The 24,608-nt window shown below is 37.2% G+C and overlaps 1 protein-coding gene and 1 long non-coding RNA gene across 4 annotated transcripts in view; both read right to left on the minus strand.

Annotated features, from left to right (window-relative positions):
• Positions 1–12,324, minus strand: part of prr13 (proline rich 13) — a 28,292-nt gene extending 15,968 nt beyond the window's left edge. Inside the window, exons 1-3 of the mRNA XM_065241917.1 lie at positions 12,202–12,324; positions 9,476–9,511; positions 8,861–9,234 (exon numbers count right to left, since the gene is read on the minus strand). Coding sequence (XP_065097989.1) covers positions 8,861–9,234; positions 9,476–9,491 — 390 coding nt within the window. The 5' untranslated portion in view covers positions 9,492–9,511; positions 12,202–12,324. The remainder of the gene's footprint in view (positions 1–8,860; positions 9,235–9,475; positions 9,512–12,201) is intronic.
• Positions 12,325–15,241: 2,917 nt separating this feature from the next.
• On the minus strand, positions 15,242–18,269 carry LOC135719285 (uncharacterized). 3 transcript variants are annotated; one of them, XR_012335013.1, is made up of 6 exons: positions 18,015–18,269; positions 17,158–17,303; positions 16,735–16,835; positions 16,509–16,594; positions 16,306–16,428; positions 15,242–16,166 (listed from the first exon to the last, which is right to left on the minus strand). It is a non-coding gene; the product is annotated as an uncharacterized lncRNA (long non-coding RNA). The 3 variants fall into 3 exon arrangements; XR_012335012.1 differs by having other exon boundaries at positions 16,739–16,835; positions 17,158–18,269; XR_010521062.1 differs by having other exon boundaries at positions 17,158–18,269.
• Positions 18,270–24,608: the final 6,339 nt, after the last annotated feature.

The following is a 24,608-nucleotide window of genomic DNA, read 5'->3' on the forward strand; positions in this document are numbered from 1 at the left end:
CACCATCTAGAATGCAAGTTAATGCTTCTTTAGGCGCTTATATATTAGAAAAAAATGTACAGGTGGTCTATTCACAAGGGATTAGTGTTACCTGTAAAGCTCTGATAAAATAGCTTTACCCCACTTCCCTATGTAAAACTAATCCCGTCCGAATAGTACTTCAAAGGCATCAGGTCTCACTCAGTCAGACATCGGGCAAAACAGCCTCTGACTAAACAGAATCAGACATAACGGCATCAGGTCTCGCACAACAAGGCACCAAACAAAACGGCCTCATACAAAAAAAACATCAGATGATTTTACACATGACCCCACCCCTTCGCATGACATCACTATCACAAACTTATGGTACATCAATAAAGACTTATGGGGGCACTTGTTTCTTTAGCTGTGTATTTAATTGTAGCCCTGACATAAATTGATGTCGTTCTTTTTCTTACTCATATACCTATATATTAGCCTGGTTAGCCAGACCTACATCAAGATGTAAGGTCTGGCAACTCTTCACACAAACGGCTCAATGCAAGGGGCGGGATATAAGGTTGTCCCTCAAAATGCATCTGCACGCAATAGGATAGCGCTATGACGGATCAGAGCAACGAAGAAGGTGACGTAGTTACCGTAACCAGTCGGCAAAACTCCAAACACATCTTTCTTGCTTAAAAAGGACTTCAGTAGGGTTTATTTGCTCTTCTCTCAAAGAAAAACATAAGTCTAAGTCCTCCAGAGTCGCGGCCAAAGCCGCTTCAAAAGATAGCTGTTCGCCAGCAGCAGCAGCCATTCTCTGTTTTCAAGTAGGAACCGTTGCAGCTCTGTCGTCATCATGTTAAGCCCGCCCCACAGACGCTACACACGATGTGATTGGCCTGACCAAATTTTGGTTTTTGGACCGGTTAAGTGTATTGTGAGTGCCTAGACTAAACCCTGGCAGCAAATATATTTTGCGGCCGCTAGGGTGCGTCTAGATTTCTAGGCTACCTATATATACCTGTATAATATGATGTAAGCTGTAATTTTGAGAGCGAGAGAGGGAGAGAAAGATGTTAAACACAGCCATCATTTACATATGCTAACTGCATTTAATTCAGCGTTATAAATGAATCGTCATGCGACACGTTATACAGTTAAAGGAGTGGTCAATCAATTTTAACTTGATAATATGTTATATAAGAGGTCATCATACTTAAATGCACATCCTGCAAGTTTCAAAACTTAAAACGTCCGAGCTACTGAAATATAACCATTTTTGGCACCAAGCCTGAAAAATAGTAAATTCAGAAATGTGCCGAAATATGATGTCAGGGTAGAATTGAAACACCTCCCCAAACCCAAATACACTGACCATTTTTGTAGCACCGCCCACAGCTTTGTGTGACACACGTGTGGGCCAGGGGTAAAGCAAACCATGCAGTGTCTTAACAATTAGTAAACATGTCTTTAAAGATTGCCAAATGTAACCAAAATGACTTTTAAATACATGTTTCCTAAGAGACTTTTATTTTGACGTGGTGATCTGTTATGAGTACCCATGGAAACGGAGTGTTCGGTTGTGGAAGAACCGTCTATGGGAAGAACACAGACGCTGTATAACGGAGACTCGGAACACAACATTAGGAATGCATGGTTAAAGTTTGATTTTGAAGAAGTTCCAGCTCGCTTGGAAAGTGTTTGTTTACTTTGTGTACTGCAGATTCAATTGTAAAGAAGCCACAAGTCGGTGGTGTATTTGCAGAGAGACTGTGATTAAAATCACCACTAATATTGCATCTGGCAGAAATGACACAACAATATATACAGTAAGTAAAACATTTTACTTTAAGTTACTACATTTTACTATTTCTAAGTAAGAGATCGCTTGATTTGTCCTGTTGTATCATCCATGTCTAAACATGTATATTTGACTTAATTTTAATTTACTAAAAACATTAAACGATTAATAAAGGTGCAACACTTAACAATACGACTGTAATATAACGGTAGAAATATACAAAGTTAGTGATAAGGAAGGACTTACCAGGCGCAATTTAGATTCTGATGCCCGCTTACTGTGTTGTATACGGTAATTTAGGCAAGTTGCGTTTGAAAGGTCCAACACTCAACAAAGCTTTTTTATTATTTAACTGTGGTATGTAACATTACGTGTATGTAAGAGCAACCTTCTGATGCGTGCTTACTGTGTTGTATACGGTAATTTAGTCACGTTGGGTTTAAAATTTTGTTTCTACTTTACTATACGTATTGTCATTTATGTGTATCATCTTTAACACACAGAGGGCTCTATCTTACACCCGGCGCAATGCAGCGCAATGCACGACGCAAGTGTCTTTTGCTAGTTTCCACCCTATAATTTTCACGTTTAGCGCCACGTTGTTTAAATAGCAAATGCATTTGCACCCCCCTTTTGCCCCCATGGGCGTTCTGGTCTGAAAACGAGGTGTGTTCAGGCGCATTGTTGGCGCGTTGCTATTCTGAGTCAACTAAAATAGACTAAAGTCTAAAGTCAATGGCGCAATATGTTTTTTGTTATTTAAAGAGCGCATTAGAAATATGCGCCTAAACAGGCGGACAACGCGGGTTTGCTCATCACACACATGAATGCGCAGCAGCACAAAAACGCTTTTAAATATGAAAGATTAAAGGACTGAATGTAAAAGATTATTATTGAGTCTCTTGGACATAAATGAGGACTAATTATGAGACGTTAGAAGACACAAAGAGCTGCTTCACCTGCAGCCTGGTAAGTAAATAAATGCTTTGCTTTAAACAAATGCATCTGTTTTTAAATGTTTTTTTATTTTATTTTAAATGCTACCTCACGGATTTATTGTATATGATAACTCTGCACCTGTGGATATGGTGGGATGAGAAACATTTTTAAGTAATGCTTAAAAATCTGACGCTGTCCAAGTGCTGAAACGTGCAGAGAGCCGTTTGTAAATTCTTTATCTCCCGTTTGTTACAAATAAAGTATTTTTAGAGTACAAAACTTTTCTTACATACTTGTAAAAAAAATGTATGATATTGGATAGCCATACATTTAAAGCAATTAATAGCCTGCTTTTTTACTTCCATCACTAAAAGAAAACGGGTTTTAAAGGTTTTAATAAAAAAATAACAATTTCAATACAAGTGAAAAACAACACAATTATTTAACATTAATCCTAAACTGGTGGTCTTCTTCCTCCACTTAGTTTTTCAGTTTACAAAGTCCGTCATCTAAATAGGGATTAAACATAGCGCCAGCGCAACTGGCTTTTAAAGGGATAGTTCACCCAAAAATGAAAATTCTGTCATAATTTACTCATTCTCATGTTGTTATGAACCAACCAGAGATGTATAAAGTACTGGGGACCCAGACTTGAGTAAAAGTACAAGTGCTCTATCAAAAAAGTGACTTGAGTAGAAGTTGAAGTGTTCTTTAAGCACATCACTTGAGTGGAAGTACTAAAGTATTAAACATGTTTTGTACTTAAGTATTGCAAGTAGTTTATTTTAAAATATACTACTCAAGTACTGAAGGTAAAAGTACAAGTATTGTGTAATGTAGTTATTAAAGAAAACAGTCAAAAGTTTGAATATAATATTGTTTATATTATTTCAAATGTTTAAGCTAAAGGACACTCACAATTCCTTTGGCTGTAGCAGGAGTACAAGGACAGGAATGTTCAGATTAATTCAGATTCATTTAACTGATATGGCGATAGAGAATTCAGAATTAATGAAATATTAGTCGATATAATAGTAATAGGTAAAGGTACAAGGTGTTTCAATGTATTTAGGTTTCCTTCTTTCTCGCACACTCGCCCTTTCTCGCGCATTCTCTCCCTTTCTCTCGGTCTCTCTTGCGCACTTTGGCTCTCTCTTCGCTTCACATTTGTCCACAACCGCGGAGGGAAGGGTCCGCCCTTCACTATCTCCGATTGGTTTAGACCACGATGTGTGTGTGTTTCTAATGTGTATCACCGCTCTGGCAGTGATAATGTGGGTTTGGAATGATTCGTAACATTTGAATGTAACGAGTAACGATGCAGCACATACAAAATGTATCGGAGTAAAAGTATTAAACTCATCGAAAATATGTACTGAAGTAAAAGTGGAAGTAGGAGAAAAAAATAATACTTCAGTAGAGTACAGATACTGCCTTTTAGTACTTAAGTACAGTAGTGAAGTAGTTCTACTTCGTTACTATACATCTCTGGAACCAACATACATTTCTTTATTGTGATAAACACAAAGTAAGATATTTTGAGTAGAGCCCGACCGATATGCATTTTTTGGGGCCGATGCCGATACAGATATTAGGGAGTAAAAAAAGACTGATAACGATATATCGCCCGATATTCTTTATATATTATAGTACAGTCCACATATACTACAGTATATTATACTACAGCAGGCTACTGTACATATAATACACTATACACATTAACAGAATATACTATATATAAATACTTTTTTGCAATGATCACTCACAAATGTGGTGATCAAACACTTAAAATGACGTGACAAAGATATGTAATATAGGCAGGTGTGTTTTACAAGTTAACAATAAACTTTATTATCCAAAATGATTCTGATATAAGTGCACAAAACAGTAAACTTGACTAATTATAAATAACTTTAAAACACAAACAAAACAAAATACATATAACTTAAATGATTGTCAGTTTTGACGAGAATAATGTTATATTGGGCTTATTTTGAAAATGAAACTTATAAAGTCATTGTTTATTAGCTTTACAATAAGTTATGTACTTCACAAATTAATTAGAAAGTTACCGTTAAGACGACAATGCTTGACTTGCTGTAAAACATAATGATGTAGGCTTATGTTTAATGTACTGCACAACGTTTTTATAACACGAACCCACAGTGTTCTGCCGGGACTTTAAACTTTTATAAAACTAAAGCGTCTGCTCTCTGTCTCTTTAATTTAGCGAGGGTGTAAAGTTGCGCGAGCTTATTTAATCAATTGCTTTGAAATGAGCATGTTCAGTAACAGCACAAGCAGCTGTACTCCCACAGACTGCGCGGCAGTTAAAGCGCGTCCTTTCTCCGCCTCGCGTCATTTCTTCCGCTTGCGTTTTAAACAACTCGCAAGTGGACAAAAGAGACGGATTAAAAACACCAAATGTAAACAGGAATGTGTCGCTCTCGTCCATTTATAATCCAATCAACCAAAGCGCGTCTTAATACCAGGTGTAAAATGTTGTGAAGAAACCGTGTGACTGCTGCCACCTAAACTGAGACGCTGACTGAAGTGAAGGGGGGTTGGCTGGTGCAGGGTTTATACAGAAATCCTTAAGTTAAATTTACTACTTTTTACTACCTTTTTTACTACCTTCAGAATATTTTTTAAAACCATCACGACACTGAATTAGAAGTGTTAATCAGCGACCTTTCTATTATTTACACAGATTTTGACATATATAACATACAAAAAAAGAATTAAAGTGAAAAAATTCTTCTGACTGAAATATTTTTCAGGCCAAGTCATATTCCTTTACCTAACACTTTATGTAAGCGAGACCAATAGCATTTTAAGGGGAGATTTTTTTTGCCATAAATTCCACATTGAAGTCTCATGTGGCATAAAGGTAGCTGTAGTTTGCAGGGCATTTCAGATTAAGGCGAAACAGCTAAATAACTCACTATACTGTATAAAAAGAAAACATGAATATCACCACCTTTAATGATTGTTTTATTAATTATTTATTAATTGTAAATGTATTTATTTTAGCATTTACTAATAATTTTTTAATCAAAGTTGAAACTGTTAACATTAGTGAATGCACCATGAACCACCGTCAATTACTGTAATGACATAAACAAGAATTAATTATGCTTATATACTTGCAATATATTTTTCATTGTTTGATTGTTATATAATGCATTTACTAATGTGAACAAATACAACTTTTTAATATCATATTATTCAGTAAACATAAACAAATAATCCAGGGTCTGTTCTGTTCACACAACAGTTTACAGTCACAGCTCTAATACAGTAACGTTATGTATGAATATAAACCCTGAACGAGTAACTCGAGTCAAACTCGTGTAGAATTCGCACAGGATGTCTGTAACCATAGTGAATGTCGTTAATTGAATGACTGTACATTTATCAACAAATTATTATGTTACAATAGAGGCAGCCCTGATCTGCTAGTTTATGCGCAATGTTTCTGCTGTTTACTTTCTCCTAAGACCTAAATGGTCGTGTTTATATGAGGATATTTGCAAAGACGGGATTTTTGAGGCATATGTGTTATTTAAGGCCAATAAAGCGGCAAAAATACGTACAACACATGCTCAATGAGAATCGAATGCGCGGCTTGCATGCTCTTCTGACACAGAAACTGCGGACGCACTGTTGTTTGTGTTTGAATGGCTTAAAATCACCTGTTTTTAAACTGCTGTGCTTAAATATATGTACAAATGTTACGTTTTTGTGACCACACGCAAATGCAACTGCAAGAACCGACAGGTGGATGACATCAAAGTCCCGCGAGAGCATTTCGGAAGCAGTCTCCTCTTATGATTCCTCGTCAATCGCTCTCAAGGGATTTGGATGTCATCTGCCTCTTGGTTCTTGTGGATCCACATGAAGTTTACCCACGAGTTAAACAAACCCGTTGTACCAGCCACTGGCTATATCAGCATAGCATGTAAAAGCGTGCCGCGGATGATCAGTAACGTGAGAAATCATTTACCCCCAAAATACAGGACCCCTTACGTTAGTCATACTGTGCAAAGACACGCAATTACCTGTTTGGTTTTCTTATCCCACGAACTGAAAGGCTTGCCAATCTTCATTATTTCGCTAAGCCAAGTCAATCGTCTTTTACACCTTTATCGATCTTCAAAACATCGGAGCCTTCCTGCATTATAAGTTTGACCATGCTAGCTGAAAAAGTTTTACCTCAGCTTAACGTGATACAGTCAGAAAACCCGGAGTGGATCCGGTCCGTAGTGATTACAGAACGCTTACAGCGGAGAGAGGAACGTGATTTGGCTCCACTTCAGGCTTTGATCACATCCCAGAGATGAAAGATCTTTGATTATTTGCCCAGATATGCAGGTGATTTGAACTAATTTCCAGGCATCATAACATTACAAAAGGCAATCGAAAATTTACTACCTCGTCAGATGACGCTTACTACTTTTTACTACTTTTTACTGGCCTTAATTTGGCATAATTTAATTTACTACCTTTTACTACTTTTTACAACCCCGCGGAAACCCTGTGGTGTCACTACAGTGAGTGACCTGGGTCACCATTAGCAACCAGTAGGGCGCACTCTGCTGGACAAACAAGTACTTAAATTTTTCAAAAGCATTTAATGTCTTCTGTAAGAACGTTCATATCGGCTTCATATCTGCGGCTTATACGCCGATACAGATATATCTGCGGCAGGCTCATATCGGCCGATAAAAACGGCAAAACGATAAATCGGTCGGGCTCTAATTTTGAGGAATGTTTGTAACCAAACCGTTTGTGGACCCCATTTACTTCAATAGTATTTATTTTTCCTACTATGGAAGTCAATGGGGTCCATGAACAGTTTGGTTACAAACATTCCTAAAAATATCTTCCTTTGAGTTTATCAGAACAAATACATTAATATGAGTTTGTAACAACATGAGAGTGAGTAAATGATGACAGTGAACTATCCCTTTAAAGGGGATGAGAGCTGAGACTCTCATTGGATTATTGCACGTTACATCCAAAACACACCCATTACTCATTAGGAAAATATGTACAACCCTTTTCGACACTGCGCTCGGCGCACAAACCATTTTTCCCGTCGTTAAATTAGCAAAAGTGGCATCGGACACGCCCATTAAGACCGTGCGCTTTAGACTATGCGCTTAGATCGTTAAAATAGGGCCCAGAATCTTTTTGTGGCTCAAACATATTTGTGTTCGGCTGCTATTTTTACATATTAATGTTTTTAAAACATTTCCCCACATGTAATGACGGGGAATTAAGATATCCAATCATAGCAGTGGGAGTTTACTTCCAGGTCTTCAATGCGGCCCGCCTCTTCAAACGAAGCTTTTCTCCAGACAGCATCAGAACCATGTTACAAAATAACCTATTACTTATTGCTTTTGATTGTAAAAACCACACAAACATAAGGATAAGTAGACCTCAGACAACAGTATAAAACAATAAAATCGACAAATTCACTGCCCCTTTAAGGAACTGTAGAGATGAATAAAGATAGTAAAAAAAGGTATCAAAGACTTTTTGCCACTTAAAAACATTTTGTGATAGTGACATCATGCTAATGTGCGTGATCATGTGTAAAATCGCCTTAGGCCGTTTTGTCCAATGCCTTGTTGTGCGAGACCTGATGGCTGATGCCTTTTATTGTGATGCCATTTTGTCACAATGTCTGATTAAGGGAGACCTGATGCCTTTTAGTCTGAGGCTGTTTTGCCCGATGTGCAAGACTTTAGTGCTGACCAAGTTTTTCTGAGAACTGAGGCTTTTATGTCTGAGGCGCAATACTGTTTTATCTATTACCTGAGTACTGACGCTGAAGTCAGTGGATGTCCTTCTGCATTTCACCCATCCAGTGAGTCTTGAACACACACACATTTACTGCAGCGCCCGCTGATTCTCTAACCATCACTGTATGCCACAACTGACACTATTGACCAGTAAAAATACTGATCAATAATTATGACAAAATCTGGACAATGCGTTTTTTATTATTAAAAGAAGTAAACAAACACCTGAAAATGAGAATGAAGATATTTGCAATTTTTTAAGCAAGTGTGTTTGATTAGGGTTGAAACCTAAATCTGCAGAACAGTTGAATAGCCATTTAACAGACACTAAACAACTTACCTTGCCATGTTTCATATGCTTATGTTCCTTGGAAACTTTATGTGCTTTCTTTCCCTTCTTCATCTTTTTCATCTTCTTGTGCTTCTTATGACCAGTTACCGGGTCCATTCCTGGCTGGTGGCATCCATGCTGCGGGATGGGGCATGGATGCCCTGCTCCAGGGAAGGGTGCATGTGGGCCAGACGCAACCGGAGGAAAAGGATGTTGATTTGGTGTCATGTATGGGATGGTTGTGGGATGATCCATGCCAGGTGGATAGATAGGGTTTTGACCAGGTGGGCACTGTGGGATGGGCATGGCTGGATAGGCAGGGTTGGGCATGGCTGGATAGGCAGGGTTCACATATGGAGGACAAGATGGATTGGGCGGAGGTCCTGCAAGCGGAAAAGTAAATCGTATGAATTTATGGAACAAATGCTGTATGTTCAGAAAGAATGGATCGAATTAATGTACTGCCATCTGTAATGTTGTTAGTTCTTAAATTATTAACAAACGCTAAGCCAAATGTATTCTGTAGCTTAAAATATATGTACTGTTTAATTAAAAAGTTTATTTTATACTTTTTATAATTTATATTTAAGGAACAATCAGTAAGTACCGGTAAGCAATAATCACCTTGATTTGGCCACATTTTTGTCTCTCCCAACAAATCTGAAAAAAAAAAAAGATTTATATCATTTACAGTACAAAAAGTGAGTAAACACTAACCGCGTATTAAGTCTTAAGTCACGCACTGCTAAAATGACTAGAGGCTTGGACCCGGACACAGTATTCTTACAACATGACTTAACAATCAAATTGAACAATGATAAACTTTTCTCATCCAAACTGGTCATGCATGTACTACAAATATTGCTGATATTTACAATAGAACCTGACCAATTTAGGTTTTTTATATTTTATAGTACATACTATACTACAGTATGTTATACTACAGTTTAGGCAAAAGTTTGGACACAAATGGGAAGTGTGTCTTAGCCTTTGACTGGTACTGAATATATAATACAGTACATACATAAACAGAATGTGGTCATTACATGTGGATATTACTTCACTTATTATAAATACCTTTTCAAATACAAACAGAACAAAATATATTACATTTGCATTATTGGCAGTTTTAAGGAACAGGAATACATTATATTGGACTTGTAGGCCTATTAAAATTGATTTTTTTTTATTGTTTATTAACTTTACAGTAAGTTAGTATTTAAGTAAGGTATTTAATTTTTTTATCAAATTACTAAAGACAATGCTTGACTGTGACAACATATCTAATGTGTAATGAACGAGCACAACGTTTTTATAGATCTCCTGACTATTTATAACCCACTCTGGTGTTCTGTGGGGACTTTAAACTTTTATTGATAAAACTAAAGTTTCTGCTTTCTATAATTCTTGTTTCATTTTGGAGGGTGTGAAAGTTGCATGTGCTTATTCAATTGCTCTGAAATTTCTGAGAAAGCCCTTACATTTGCATGTGCAAACATATGAGCATGTTTGGTAACAACATAAGCAGCATAATAGTAGTGTGCGTCTGTTTAAATTCTCCCGCTAGTCATTCAGCAACTCGCCCATGACAGGGGCAGAAGCGGTTGAAACAAGTGGACAAAAGAGATGGATTAAAACCACTTGTGATCCGATCGACCAAAACGCGTCTAAATATCAGGGGTAAAACTTTTGTGAAGACAACACGAGACCAACTGACTGAAGGGGTTGAATGGGGTCACTACCAGAGACCTGTGTCGCTCTCTGCTGGACAAACAAGTACTTACATAATTTACAAGCATTAAACAAAATTCTTCATTTGGTACACACAATCTAGACTCTAGACAAAAAGTCATAGAAAGATTTTGATAGACCAATCAGTTATTGTATAGCGCATCAACAAATATTATGGCGAGCACGCCGGAATGGATTTGAGGCTATATATTTGCAAAAGTATATAGTATAAAGTATAAAGCTATAACGTAGATTTTTTTAAACATGCTTTATAAGTCTGAGGTTACTGCAGAATAAGTGATTTTTTTGGCCCTCAGATCTTCTTTTACAGGGGTGGGCATTCCTGGTCCTGGAGGGCAACTGTCCTGCAATGTTTAGCTCTAGCCCTAATCAAACACACCTGAAAATCCTAATCAAATGCTGCAGGATTACTTGGAACTGAGGTTCAGGTGTGTCTGTCTGCTTAGGGTTGCTTGTTCAGTTTCCCTTTACTGTGCTTTAAAATTTCTTTTAAAGACCAAGATTTTAGGCTTCTAGACCAAAACATGCAGTTTTATGCAGTTGAAGGTGCACATTAACTTTTTACTCACACTTAAATGGGTGGGGATGACAGTTAAGGGGTTAAAAAATAAATTGTGGACATATGAGAACCTTAATTATTCACCATTTATATTTTACTCTTGCTTTGTGTTGTACTTAATGTATAATGAATATAAGTAAATATGTTTTTGGTGTAATTTTAGGGTTTGAAAACTTTGATTGGATATTAATATGATTGGTTTCACAACTTTTTGACATGTTTTCAAATAACTTTTTTTAAATGTAGTTTTTCATTATGCAATCACACTGACTACTCACAGACACACACAATAGTCATGATTTGTGTGGATCAGTTTAAAATGTAACAGCATGATGTCTAGACTTTTTATTAAATTATTCAATTGTCTGTTTGTTTAAAAATGAGTCTGAAAATTCCAAAATTGTTTTACTAAATACTATTTTACATAAAATAATGATTTAACACATTAAGGTAAATTGTCAATGTATTCTGTATTGTAAGCTGCATTCAAAGTTCCTCATATCGATACTGGATATGCTCAAAACAGGAAAACGCCCTGGATAAACAACAGCCTTCCACATACTGTTTTATATGTCAATATATTACTCAACAGCTATCTATACTGATTTATATGTCTGTCAATATATAACTTAACAGCTATCCATACTGATTTATAAGTCTACAGAACAATGACAAAACCTGAACACGACAAGTGAACTCACACATTTTAATATGATCACCTGTAGAAAACAGTAACTTGTAGGTTCAGAGGAAAAGAGCTGAAAAACTAATCAAACTCCCATATAAACGCGTTTGCTATTAAAATAAAAAATCCTATAAATAAAAGCTTAAATATTTGCTATTTAAATAATAAATATACTTTGGACGTGCAACTGACATCAACCAAGCAAGTAATGCAACACACAAACATTTCACTGAATAAACACGATAACAATTGAACAAAACAAACTTAAAACACTAAATGTCTTCAATAAATAAATACACAAATAAATAAATTAACATTGAAAGTGGCGAAAATAAAAATAAGGTTAAGACATACCGCGTATTCCAGTGAGAAATCCTCAAGGCACTGACTGGCGCGCGCTTCCGCATCGCATGAAGACAGCGGTCACCACGGTGACGTAATCTGACCCGGTTTGCCGGAGCCCCTCCTGTTTCCACTTCTCCCTGATAAATAAGCCAAGCACATAACCTTTAGCACCAATAAACATCGTCAGATTAAAGCGGAGCAGGAATTTTTGCATTTAGATATTACCTTAACCCAATAACTTTTTTAGTAAATTACGTTAATACTAGTATATAGATTACACTGTTCAATTACTAAAAAAATCTAATACCTTATATGTACTCCATCCATAGACATATCATAATATATCTTAGATGGAGTACTTATAACATTATTTAAGTATAAGAAATAACTCCATATAACTTCAAATACTCCATGCTAAAGGCTACCCAGCAAAAAACGTTTTCCTAACGTTAGATATTTCCTGTTTGGTTATTTTTTGAGAACCAAATAATAATGTTTTGGGAACGTTTTTTATAGGTTTTATTTTTGTAAAATAACGTTTCCTGCAGGGTAGTTATTTTTCGGACCATTAAATAACGTTCCCCGAACGTTGCAGGGTGGTTATAAAAAACTAAAATAACGTATAAAAACCGTTCTCTTATAGTATTTTTTTGGGGGGGGGGGGGGGCTTTTTGGCAACATTGTTTGCAAGATATAACGAATAAAACTTATTGAAAATGTATTAACCGCATTATTCTTAGTGTGCACGTCTGATATGCGTACTCTGCGCTTTTCTCAGGCTCGCTTTTAACCAGACGCTTTGCTTAACAAAAAAGCCGCGAACTCGCCTCTTTTAAAAATTAGCTTTCATTTCGTTATACCAGAGACAAGCATTATTTACGCGATTTGTCGCTAATGCTATTAGTCGCATGCTTTGAGAATACGTGAATGTGCTAATTATGTGTGATCATGTACATATTAATGTGATCATCACATTAATAACTTACAAGCTTGACATTTGACCTTTATTTATGCAATATTTCTGAGTTCAGTTCATTTTTAAATTACTTCAGAAATAAGTTTTGGTTTTCAGTGTTTTGCCGTTTCCGACCAATAGGTGGTAGTGTTGTATAAAAATGTTATTGCCGGTATGCTAATTCCTTTAAATTATTCTCATTTAGACTAGAGAACTTCTTTCTAGAGAGATTTACAACTGTTATGGAAATAATGTTGCAATAATACTCAATTGTAACATCTTACTCTGTGCACTCCTGTGTTGTGTAATGCCAAAGAGCAGGGGCGCTGCTAAGGATTTTGGGCCCTATGAAAAGAATCTTGACAGGGCCCCCAACACAGATAAGACTTTTTTCATATTAATTTACATAAAATCATGCGCTTTTATGGTATTTTGACCATCATTGGAGTGAGAAAATTTTACTTGAATTAAGTGTTAAAGAAAAAAGAAATCTTATTTCACAATTTTTTTCTCACCCCATGGGCAGATAATTTTGCTTGTTTTAAGGACAATTTCACTTAAATTGTATATTCATTTGTCTTAAAAACATTTTGCTCATCAAGAAAAAGAATCTTAATTTAAGAATTTTTAGATATTTCTACTGAAAACAAGACAAAAATACTAAGTAAGAAAGTCATTTTTTGCAGTGTTGAACGTTTAACTAAAACTGTGTATTGTTATTTTTTCCAGCGTTTTCTTGACCTAACATGGGGAGAAAATTGAGTTCCCTTATCATGCACTTTTAAAACTAGAACGGCCACCAGCAGTCATTTTAACCGCAACATTTAAACTTATGGTAATGGTCTTTAACATTAGAATGAACAAGGCGTCATTTTGACCGTTTTGAAATTTGCATAGTCAATAACTTTGTCTAAATAAATCATAAAGCCTTGCTGCTCCCTGACTTTTCCTAAGAAAATTTAATTTTCATTAAAACTAGTTTAAATATTTATTGTGTGAATAAAAACAGAAATACAATAATTTCTGTCTATAACGTACACAGGCAGTCATTTTGCGCTGTTTAAATTGAGTCAGTCTGAATCAGATAATGTGAAAGTATTACAACTCCACATCATCTTCAAGAGATGCACTGGAACCTCACAAACAGCTGATAGTAGTTTGTACAGTAGCTGGCAGAGGATTTTTATCAGAGTTCATAAAGTTAGACTGCTTTCAAGACAGGTGCAACAGCGTGGACCACAGCAGGGTGCTGAAAGTGGGCGGACCGGCGGAGCCTCGTACAAAGATGCCGACAACGGCTGCCTGTGAGGCAAAGCCGTGCACCCTGCTCTATCGAAACGTGCTTACTTGTCGAATAATGCTACCGTAGAGACCTGGGGCCTCATACAAAGCGTGCGCGTAAGCACAGAAAAGTGCGGTAGGCTACGATCATTGTCACGGGCGGGCGGTCCATTAACAATTTAGGCCTACTTACAAACCCACCTTTTCTTGTGAAAAATTGGGTAACATACTGTCGACCCTTTGCCTCTTTCACTTCTCTTATTTTTTTCTCTTTCCGTTTTTGACTTCCAGATGTTTGAGGCATTTTCACTTTCTCGTCAGTCAAGTTGATATTCTGCCAGCGCTATAAGTGAAGCTATAAGTGGATCATAAAATTTAGGGCGGACTGAACCATTTTATGATAATTGAGAGGGGGGAAGGAGCCCACGGACGTTTGTGTTTCCTTAACAAATAAAAAATTTTGATACCAGGAAACAGCAAATAGAATAATTTAAAGTTAATAATTTTTACTATTTAAATTTTTTTAGCACCACAATTTTGGGGGCTTCTCTGGGCCCCCTCTTACTCGTGGGCCCCGACAATCGTCATTGTTTACCCCCCCTTTACAGCACCCCTGCCAAAGAGTGTGAAATTGAACCCTATTGCATAAAACTAATGGAATTCAGTGTGTTGTTTTTTTACGGAAGCAGACAAATACAATGTTTACAGATGAGAAGTCAAATGCAAAATACAAAACATACCTAACAGCCAGTTAGATTGTGTGTGTGTGTGTGTGTGTGTGTGTGTGTGTGTGTGTGTGTGTGTGTGTGCACAGCAAAATCACTGGTGTTAAAATAACACCCAGGGTGTCAAATTTAACACTTGAAAAGTGTGTATATGTGTCCACACTACACTGTGTTAATTTAGTCAAAAGTGTAGTGTTAATTTAACAACACTCATTATATGTTAATTTAACACTCAATATTGTTAAATTTTACACTTTGTTCAACACTATTCATTGTTGTTTCCACACTACACTGGTGTTGGCACAGAAATACAGTGTTAAAAATTAACACTCCTAATTTAAGGTCAACACCAGTGTAATGTGAATTCAACAATGTTAAGTGTTAAAATACTGATTAATAGCCACTTTTGTTGCTAATGGGTTGTTTCTATAAAAGACAAATGACAAGAAATATTGCAAAACCTCTTTTTATTAAAGTACATCACATTTAATATTTACATTGATACACACAACACTTTGCATTTAATACTGCTTATTTAAATACCTCAGCTACAATTAGAATACAGAATACAGTATGGAATAATGAAAGTTATCTTATACCACAGCGCAGGGACATGAAAACCACTTATTATAAGGTCTTTAATATATCAAATGAGAGTTAAAAAAAATTAGCCACCCTACTCAAAACTTGAACATTAACATACACTGCAATTACCTTACTGGCAGGCAGAAATGCTTATCCTTCACAATACTAAAGATTTTTCCATAACAATACAGACATTTCAATTCAAAAGACGTTTCATTTTTCTTAAATACGTTCCAACCTGGTATTTAGTTCTGTAGTTGTTTTACTCATGATGTAGTGGAAGGCTGCATCAGTGGTCTTCATCATGGAGGGAATGGTTTTTTGTCCAGAATGATGCAAAAATTCTGGATGCAACTTCTGTTCCCAACGCAGTGCAGGCAGGGCTGTGCTGATTCATCCCCCTCAAAGCATGGATTGATGCTCATCACCTTAGTGTTTTAAAAGAGTGTATTTGATGAATGTATTTGATGTGTATTTATGAACTTGTATGCATTTACATGGGGTGAACAATGCAAGCAAACTAACTGCTGAATAAATAACTAGAACAAAATACTAAAAAAAACGTACATAGCACAATCAGTAGCTTTAGTTGCACATTGACCCTCTCCAGTCTTTCTTCTTTCTTCCTTTCACAAATGAAAGGCAAGAGGTGAATGAGCCAGGGAAGAGCTGCCACATCACTGTCCCGTCCTAGCAAAACAGAATTTAAACACCATGAGTATACAGTTAAACTTTAAAACCGTAAAAGTAGCAAACCCATGTACACTTACCATATTTAAACTCCTGTTGACCAGACAGAGGGTCATCCATATTGTTGTATGTTGGCTATTTTGCAATACATCACCTCAGCATATTTCTGCAGATTTTCAAAGACAAAGAGAGTCAAGAAAATACCAAAAAGGGTGCAGTTTTAACCGTTATTTGAATCAAAATCATCTCAGTATAATAAATCATGTTAGAGACAGTGTACAGTACAAATGTACTGTGTGTACTCACATACTGTAACTAGTTGGTAAGCTCTTATCCTCCAAACTGGGTTAAGGAATAACAGTTCCAGAATTCATATATGCCGTATTCAAATATAGTCTGGTAGGGTCCTATCACAAAAAATGACAATAAAGACTCTGAAAACTCAACATTCTTTTTATATTAAAAACAGCACTCAAGACAAAATATGAATCTTCATTTATACATTTTCAAAATAGTAATCAATTTGATTGCTATTTAATATGACATCAATAGCAAAACGATGTATGAGAAGATAATATATTTTTATTAAAGTTGGCAGCAGGTCATGTGAGTTTCTTTCCAGATTAATAATAACCATAATATGTACAAAACTACATATACTAAAAAGATTGGTTAACTGTTCAGTTATGTCAAATAAAATTATTTATATGTATAAATATATAAACTTACCTTCTGTAATGAATTTATATAAGTATTAGCAGTCGTTTCTCATTGGAAGTCATCCATGTCAGGTCTTCTTTAATAAACTGCCCTAAAAACAGCATCTCTTCTGAATGATTTGAAGCACTCAGTGTGAACTTTCACCAAACTAGCATCTATAATGACAGAAAAAAAAAACGTTCACGTTAGCCTTACACGTTTTACACTTTTGTATGTATTTGCCATTTGCATCTGTCTGACATCTAGCGCCACGAAAAGCTTACAACACACAATGCATCCAATCCAGCAATCTGTGCATACAAATGATGATATATTGTGAGGTTTTGGTCAAATTAATTGTTGGTTTGGCGATATTTCCCCTGTTTGCATACATCTTAGAAAAACACATGACGATGCGGTTGCGGTTTTCTCCGTGTTTTTCAGTAATTTGAATAATTAACCGATATCCGTGCACTCACGTGCATGTAAACGACCTCGTTAACTCACGGTATCTAGCCTATATGATTACCTCATAACGAGCATCATATGGTGAATAAACGAGCTTTCATTTAACTTAATTTCATACCTTCAATTTGTAGTGCATGTCGCGTTTTATCATGGTTCAATTCTTTCGTTCATATCTCCTGTTAAAATTATCCTTCTTGGTTTTAAACTTTTAGCTAGCAGTTTAACTTTATACTAAACTAACAAGGGAACAACGTAACACAAGGTAGCTCTGATTAAACTGAACCAAATAACGAACAAAGGGGAAATAAAATGGAAAAAATATCTTATTTAGGTTTTTTGGCATATGGCTGCGTAGAGTCAGACAGAGAAATAACAGTTTAATTTAGCCAAACCATGTGAATATTATGAGACTGATTTACCTGATCTCTTCAGTCCTCCTGTGAAAGAAAATGGCGGTAAAATCCCTGACAGGAAATGTTTAGTGGAGGCGTGGCTTGATTTACACCGCTCAGAGTGAAATCTGATAACACCCTTGTTTTACACTGACACTGCCGTGAATATAACACTGGCCTAGCAATGGCAGTGTTATTTTATTACCAGATAGTGTTAAAACAGCATCAACACTGTGTATTTAACACCATCCCTGAAAATTTAACACTGGTGATTTTGCTGTGTGTGTGTGTGTGTGTGTGTGTGTGTGTGTGTGTGTGTGTACCTGGTAATTATCACGTTGTGGGGACCAATTGTCCCCACAAAGATAGGAATACCAGTGTTTTTGTGACCTTGTGGGGACATTTTGATGTCCCCATGAGGAAACAACCTTTTAAATCAAACAAGATTATGTTTATTGAAAATCTAAGGTACAAGAAAGGTTTTTGTGATGGTTGGGGTTAGGGAATGGGGCAGGTAAGGGGAATAGAATATACGGTTTGTATGGTATAAAATGCATTACGTCTATGGAATGTCCCCACAAAACATGGAAACCAGAGTGTGTGTGTGTGTGTGTGTGTGTGTGTGTGTGCGTGCATGCGTGCGTTCATGAGTGCGCGCCGTGTGTAACTGTAAATGTAACTGGGTGTGAGAGTGGAAATATATGAATAAAGAAGCATGTAGGAAAGTACCACAGACATAACCAGAGGTTTAAAAAAATGGGATGAGAAAGGTGAAAATAGCAATAGCAATATTACTAATAACAATAATAATAATAATGATCAAATCAATTAATAAGAAATTACAAATTATAACAAGTGTATTAGCAGTAATCATAAACATAACAAGTATACTAATTTCATCCGAAATGCGGGGAGATTATAGGATCAGGTTGAGGACAAATAAAAATAATAGTAGTAGTAATAGTAATAATAATAAATGAATAATAATGGTAATATTGATACATCCATTAATAGTAATGATAAGAGTAGAAGTTTTAAAAGCAATGACAATATTATAAATAATAATAGTAGTATTAATATTTATAAAAAATCAGAGGATAACTGATGGTAATGTCGGGTCTTTATTTAGTTTAAAAAGGAGTGAAATTGTGGCTGTGTTCATACTATCTGGGAGTTTTGATTGAGTAATCGTACAAATAAAGAGTGTTGATAAAATGGACCAAAAGTGTTTGTAGAACAGAGAATCCATCATGCTGGGTGCTTTATTGTTTGGCATAAGTTTGAGGGCATTTAAAAGTTATTTTTAATTATTATTCAAGATAATTTATTTGATGTTTACTGAGTTGAGGTGGGTTTGTTGATTGTTGAGAAATGAGTCAATGTCTTTCTGTTATGGGTCTTTTTAGTGTGTTCTAACCCGGCCATTCCCAAACTGTGGTCCGCGGACCACTAGTGGTCCGTGAGGGTACTGCAGGTGGTCCGTGTCAAGGCAAAATAAAATATAAAATAATATATATTTTTAAGAATCTGTTTTAAGAATCTGTTGTACTGATGTGATGACCAGTTTTGGTTTTATATAGAGGTGCAGTTAAATTCAGGACTTTGTGTAGACATATTTTATTATGAGTATTATGAGGTGGTCCGCGAAAATTCTTGATTACAAATAGTGGTCCACACACACAAAAAGTTTGAAAAACCCTGTTCTAACCGACACCCCATTGAGGAAAACTAAAAATAACCGTTCACCTAACACAGTCAAACATTTTCAGTCCTGCTATCAAACATAGTCCTTCAAGCCGGATATGGCATTGCTTATGGACAAAGAATTCATAAATAGGAACATGCAACTAAAAGATAAGCCTGGTCAGATGGTCAGACCCAAACATCAAGTTTCTCTTTCTGCTTACCTTAAAAACTTTGATCTCACAACTGTGCATTGTAAAGCAGTCAACCAGCTAGTATTCCCTCACACAACACAACATGCACAAGGGTTTGGACATGCTGCAAACAATGTTCCTTTAAAATCTACCAGGGGATAGAAACCTCTAAGTCAAGTTTCATGGGAAACAGTGGATGACTGGTCTGTTAACTCTGATGTGACCTTCCTGTCTCGGATGTGGGTGACACTGAATAGTATCAAGAATAGTGGATGATGGGAAACAGGTGGCAGAGCAATCAGTGCCGGTATGTGGGATTATGGGAAATGCAGTCTGGAATAAACTAAAACTCGGGAGATGGCTCCCTCTGGTTCATCACAGAGCCCTGACGTTGAGAGAGAATCTCTCTGATCCCAGTACTGGAGGCATCAACTTTACGGTGAAAGGACGAGTAGGATCTGGGTGATGTAGGATAGGAGCAGTAGTGAAACTCTCCTTTAACTGCTGGAAGGCCCTGTTTGCTTCGGTTGACCAATTGAGACAAGAAGGACCCTTCTTGGTAAGTGAAGTAAGGGGAGCTGCAATCGTGCTGAATCCTCGAATTAAGCGGTGATAGAAATTTGTGAAGCCTAAGGATCTTTGAAGTTCCTTGATGTGTTTGGGTTGTGGACAATTTAATATAGCTTGATATTTGATATTTGGCAGGGAGACCGGGAACCGTGGAAGGGTTAGACAAAGTAGTAGTGGAGTTGATCTGGAGAGGTACTGGGTGTGATGAACAGGTCTGGTCCAAGTGAATAATTTGCTGATCCCTCCAGGAGATAACAGGGTTGTGAAGCTTTAACCAAGGCAGTCCCAAGATGAGTGAATGACAAGGAGATGTTATAATATGGAAGTGGATCTGTTCGTTGTGTTGAGAGTTAACTTGTAACCCAATGTCCTCGGTGATAAACTTATTCCTTCCTGCTCGTAGAGGTCGACCGTCTATCGCCTCTACTGCAAAAGGAGAGATGCACTCAATTAGCGGTATAGCATTCTGTCTAGCTAATTCTTCAGACATAAAATTGCCTGGAGCCCCACAATCGACGAGAGCCAAGAGATTATTAATTAGTTCCTGGACATTTATCTGCACACAGTTCTGAGAAGGAGAGGTAAAAATGTTCGAACTCACCAGGGTGTTTTGTTTGTTGGGTGGTCTGGTAGGACAGGCGGAGAGCAAATGTCCGGGTTTACCACAATAAAGGCATAACTGGTGATGAAGACGCATTCTCTCTCTTCGGGAGACAGGTGAGTGTATCCGAGTTGCATGGGTTCAATGCTTTCGGCCAAACAGGCAGATGCAGGAGAGTGACGAGCTCGAAGTAAGTTGTCAATTTGAATGGAAAGCTCCATAAACTCTGGCAATGCTCTTCCCTTGTCACGACAGGCGAGTTCAGTTTGTAACTCACAATTCGGACCCTTTCTGTAGATGAGCTTGTAGAGATGCTTCTCCTCCCAGCCTGCCTGAGCAGAGAGTATGCGAAACGGCAACGCGTAATCAGCTGCCGTTTGGTTGCCCTTGGATATGTGCAGAAGTCATTCCTCTGCACTCTCTCCACCAGCGGTATGTTCAAACACTCTACAAAACTGGGTTAGGAAGTGATAGAAAGAGTGAAATGCAATCCCATCCTCCTTCCATACTGCGGTAGCCCACTCTAACGCCCATCGGGTGAGAAGTGTACAAACGAAAGCAATCCTGCTAGCAGCGTTGGGATACAGAGAGGGTTGTTGGGTTACAAAGAGAACACATTGCATCAAAAATCCCTTACATCGTTCAGGATCTCCATTAAACTTGTCCAGGAAAGCTAGTCGAGGACTTGAAGCTGATGGAACTGCCGAAGTAGCTGCCGATGGCGGTTCGGCCGGTGTTGGGTTGGTCTTTATTGAAATACCTCGCAAGCTTTGAAGTGCAGTGACGAGTTCCTCCATGAGAGAGGTGAAATCAGCCAGCTGATGTTGGTGACTGGCGAGCTGTTGTGCTTGAGCTGAAAGCTCCATGGAGAGTTGAGAGATGGCTGCTGGATCGCTTTGTGGCGAAGTCTTCTGTAATGATGCACCGTGAGGCTGAGGATCCATTTACAGGCTTTTATTAAAACTCTCGTGGTAAAACAGGCAAGGGTCAATATCAGCAAACACACCAATACAGGCAAATCTCGTTGTCAATTATACAGGCAGAAGGTGAGGGCAGGCAGCAAACAATTGTAATAACAGGATAAATAGATCAAAGTAACAAACCAGGTAAATACAGACAGAATAATGCTCAGACTGATAGCCGTGGCAAATCGAGACTTCGCACTGATGTAAAGTTCAAGTCCAGTTTATAAAGGCAGTGGATGATGGGAAACAGGTGGCAGAGCAATCAGTCCCAGTATGTGGGATTATGGGAAATGCAGTCCGGATTAAACTAAAACTCAGGAGATGGCTCCCTCTGGTGGTGATCGGAGGACGAGCCAGGCGCCACGTTTATCACACTAAGATGATTGTTTAAAAGCTCTGGGCTAAGAATAGAAACTGGTCCGATTCATAACTTCCCAAGGAACTTCAGAAGGCATGGAAAGTGTGGACCCAATTTTTGCATGATTTTGGTCTTCATATTACCCCTTTGTCATCCCAAGTACATTCCAACCTTTTGTTCTACCCTTCAGTTTTGGACAGTGCTTATGCCTCATGGAGAGACCTTGGATTGGTTTCTATTGGTAATCTTTATTCTAACTGTGTTTTTTCTCTCTTATGAGCAGTTTACCTATCAGTTTAATATTCCTAAAAGCCATTTTTTAGTTATCTACAAGTTTAAGATTTTGTGCGGAAAAAAATTGCCAACTTTTCTAATGTGTTTTTTCCTTCTGATCTGGATGCCATACTAATCGTGGATCCTTGTACCAAATGATCAGTATCCAAACTCATGAACATAATTCATAATTTGCAATCTGCTTCTGATTGTTTCCACATTGTTTGGTCCCAAGCATTGGTACTTATATTATTGACAAGACATGGAAAGCGGTCTTAAACAGGGTTAACTCCCTTCTCTCTGTGCATGCCACAAACTCATACAATGCAAGGGGATACATAGAGCCCACTGGTCTAAGAGTAGACTAGCTCGTATCTACCACTTTATCTACCCTGAGTGTGACAGGTGTCATTCAGGATCAGCTATACTTTAATCCATATTTTCTGGTCCTGCACTGCCCTGTCTTCTTTTTGAAGGCAAATTTTTTAATTCACTGTCAGCCATTCCCTTTTTCGATATCCCACCCTGCAAAATTACTGGTTTGTTTGGGATACTCCTACCTGGCCACTCTTTGCCTTCTAATTTTTAAGATTTTGTAACCTTTCAACTCTTTTAGCTAGATGTTTAATTCTGTTGAAATGGAAAAGCTCCCACCCTCCTTCTCACACCTGTTGGGTAAGAGATGTTCGTTACTTTATGAAGTTAGAGAAAATAAGGAACTCTCTTCACCGCACAGCACCATCTTTGATAACCTTTTGGCAAACCCTTTGTGAATATGTCCAAACTCTTTAGCTTGTCCCTGCTTGATTCCCTTCACCTGCACTTAATTTCCAATCTATTTGCTGTTAATATGTGTACTTGATCAACCTTCAGCAAATTTGTATTCTTTATTTGTAGATTGCACCCCCCACCCATTTTTTTTCTTGTAAATTGTATTACTAGGTTTATTTATTATATATAATAGGTAAAAGTAAAAAATAGAGTACTGTGCAAAAGTCAAAAGGCCACCATCACCAGCTTTGTTGTTTTAGCAAAGTTCTGTGTATGTTCATCAATATTTATTTTTTAGTCCTTTTTAAGATACAACAGAAAATACAGGAATTATGTACACAAAATTAAAAACAAAACACTTTTCAGAACTAAACATCAGTCAGTATTTAGTGTGTCTTCTCTTAGCATGAAATACATCTTGAACTTTTTTTGAGGAGACTGAAGAAAGGTGGTCTTCGGAATTTTCTTAAACTATCATTGGTGGGCCGTAAATAGCAAAAGGCTGAAAACCCCTCCTATAAAGTATTTAAAGCTTTGTTGTAATCAAAATCGTAATTACATCTTAAAAGTCTAACATGTACAGAACTAACCGTATATTGTTGGAGATTTCTTTAGTGCATAAATCTTAACAGTTTTTCTTTATTGAGAGAGTTCAGTACACACCAGTAACATCTTTTTTCTAAGGCATGTTAAAGCAACACTAAAGAGTTTTTGCTCTTTGCTCCCCCTACAGGTTGGAAGTGGAATTGTCCATTACCACTGTCGTAAATAATTTAGCCTACTGCAGCAAAGCTGGCTCTGATTGGATTGTAGGTCTGACGTAAAGCAAGTTTTTGTAGTTTTCACTCGGACTACAGGACCGCAACCCAACGGTTGGAAACTTCTTTATTGTGTTTTTTGCCGATAGAGGGCTTCAAAGCGAATGTGAAAGTGCCATTCACCCTGTTTCGAGTGGATGAATGACTGAAATTTTGGAAACGTTATTTTAAGGTAAAAAAAAACCTCTTTGGTGTTGCTTTAATAATGAAGCTATGATTGTGTTTATGGTTCGTAATATAACATGAGTTTTGAATTTCGAGACGTCACTGTCCCAAAAACGGGCTGATGTTGTCAAGATTTTCAAAGATAGAACCCAAACGCAGGCAGCTCTCAACAAAAATGAGTTTTAATAAATAACAGAAAGCCCTCGAGGGAGCAAATAAGACA

Source organism: Paramisgurnus dabryanus, chromosome 14 (genome assembly GCF_030506205.2).
Source record: "Paramisgurnus dabryanus chromosome 14, PD_genome_1.1, whole genome shotgun sequence".
Lineage (NCBI taxonomy): Eukaryota > Metazoa > Chordata > Actinopteri > Cypriniformes > Cobitidae > Paramisgurnus > Paramisgurnus dabryanus.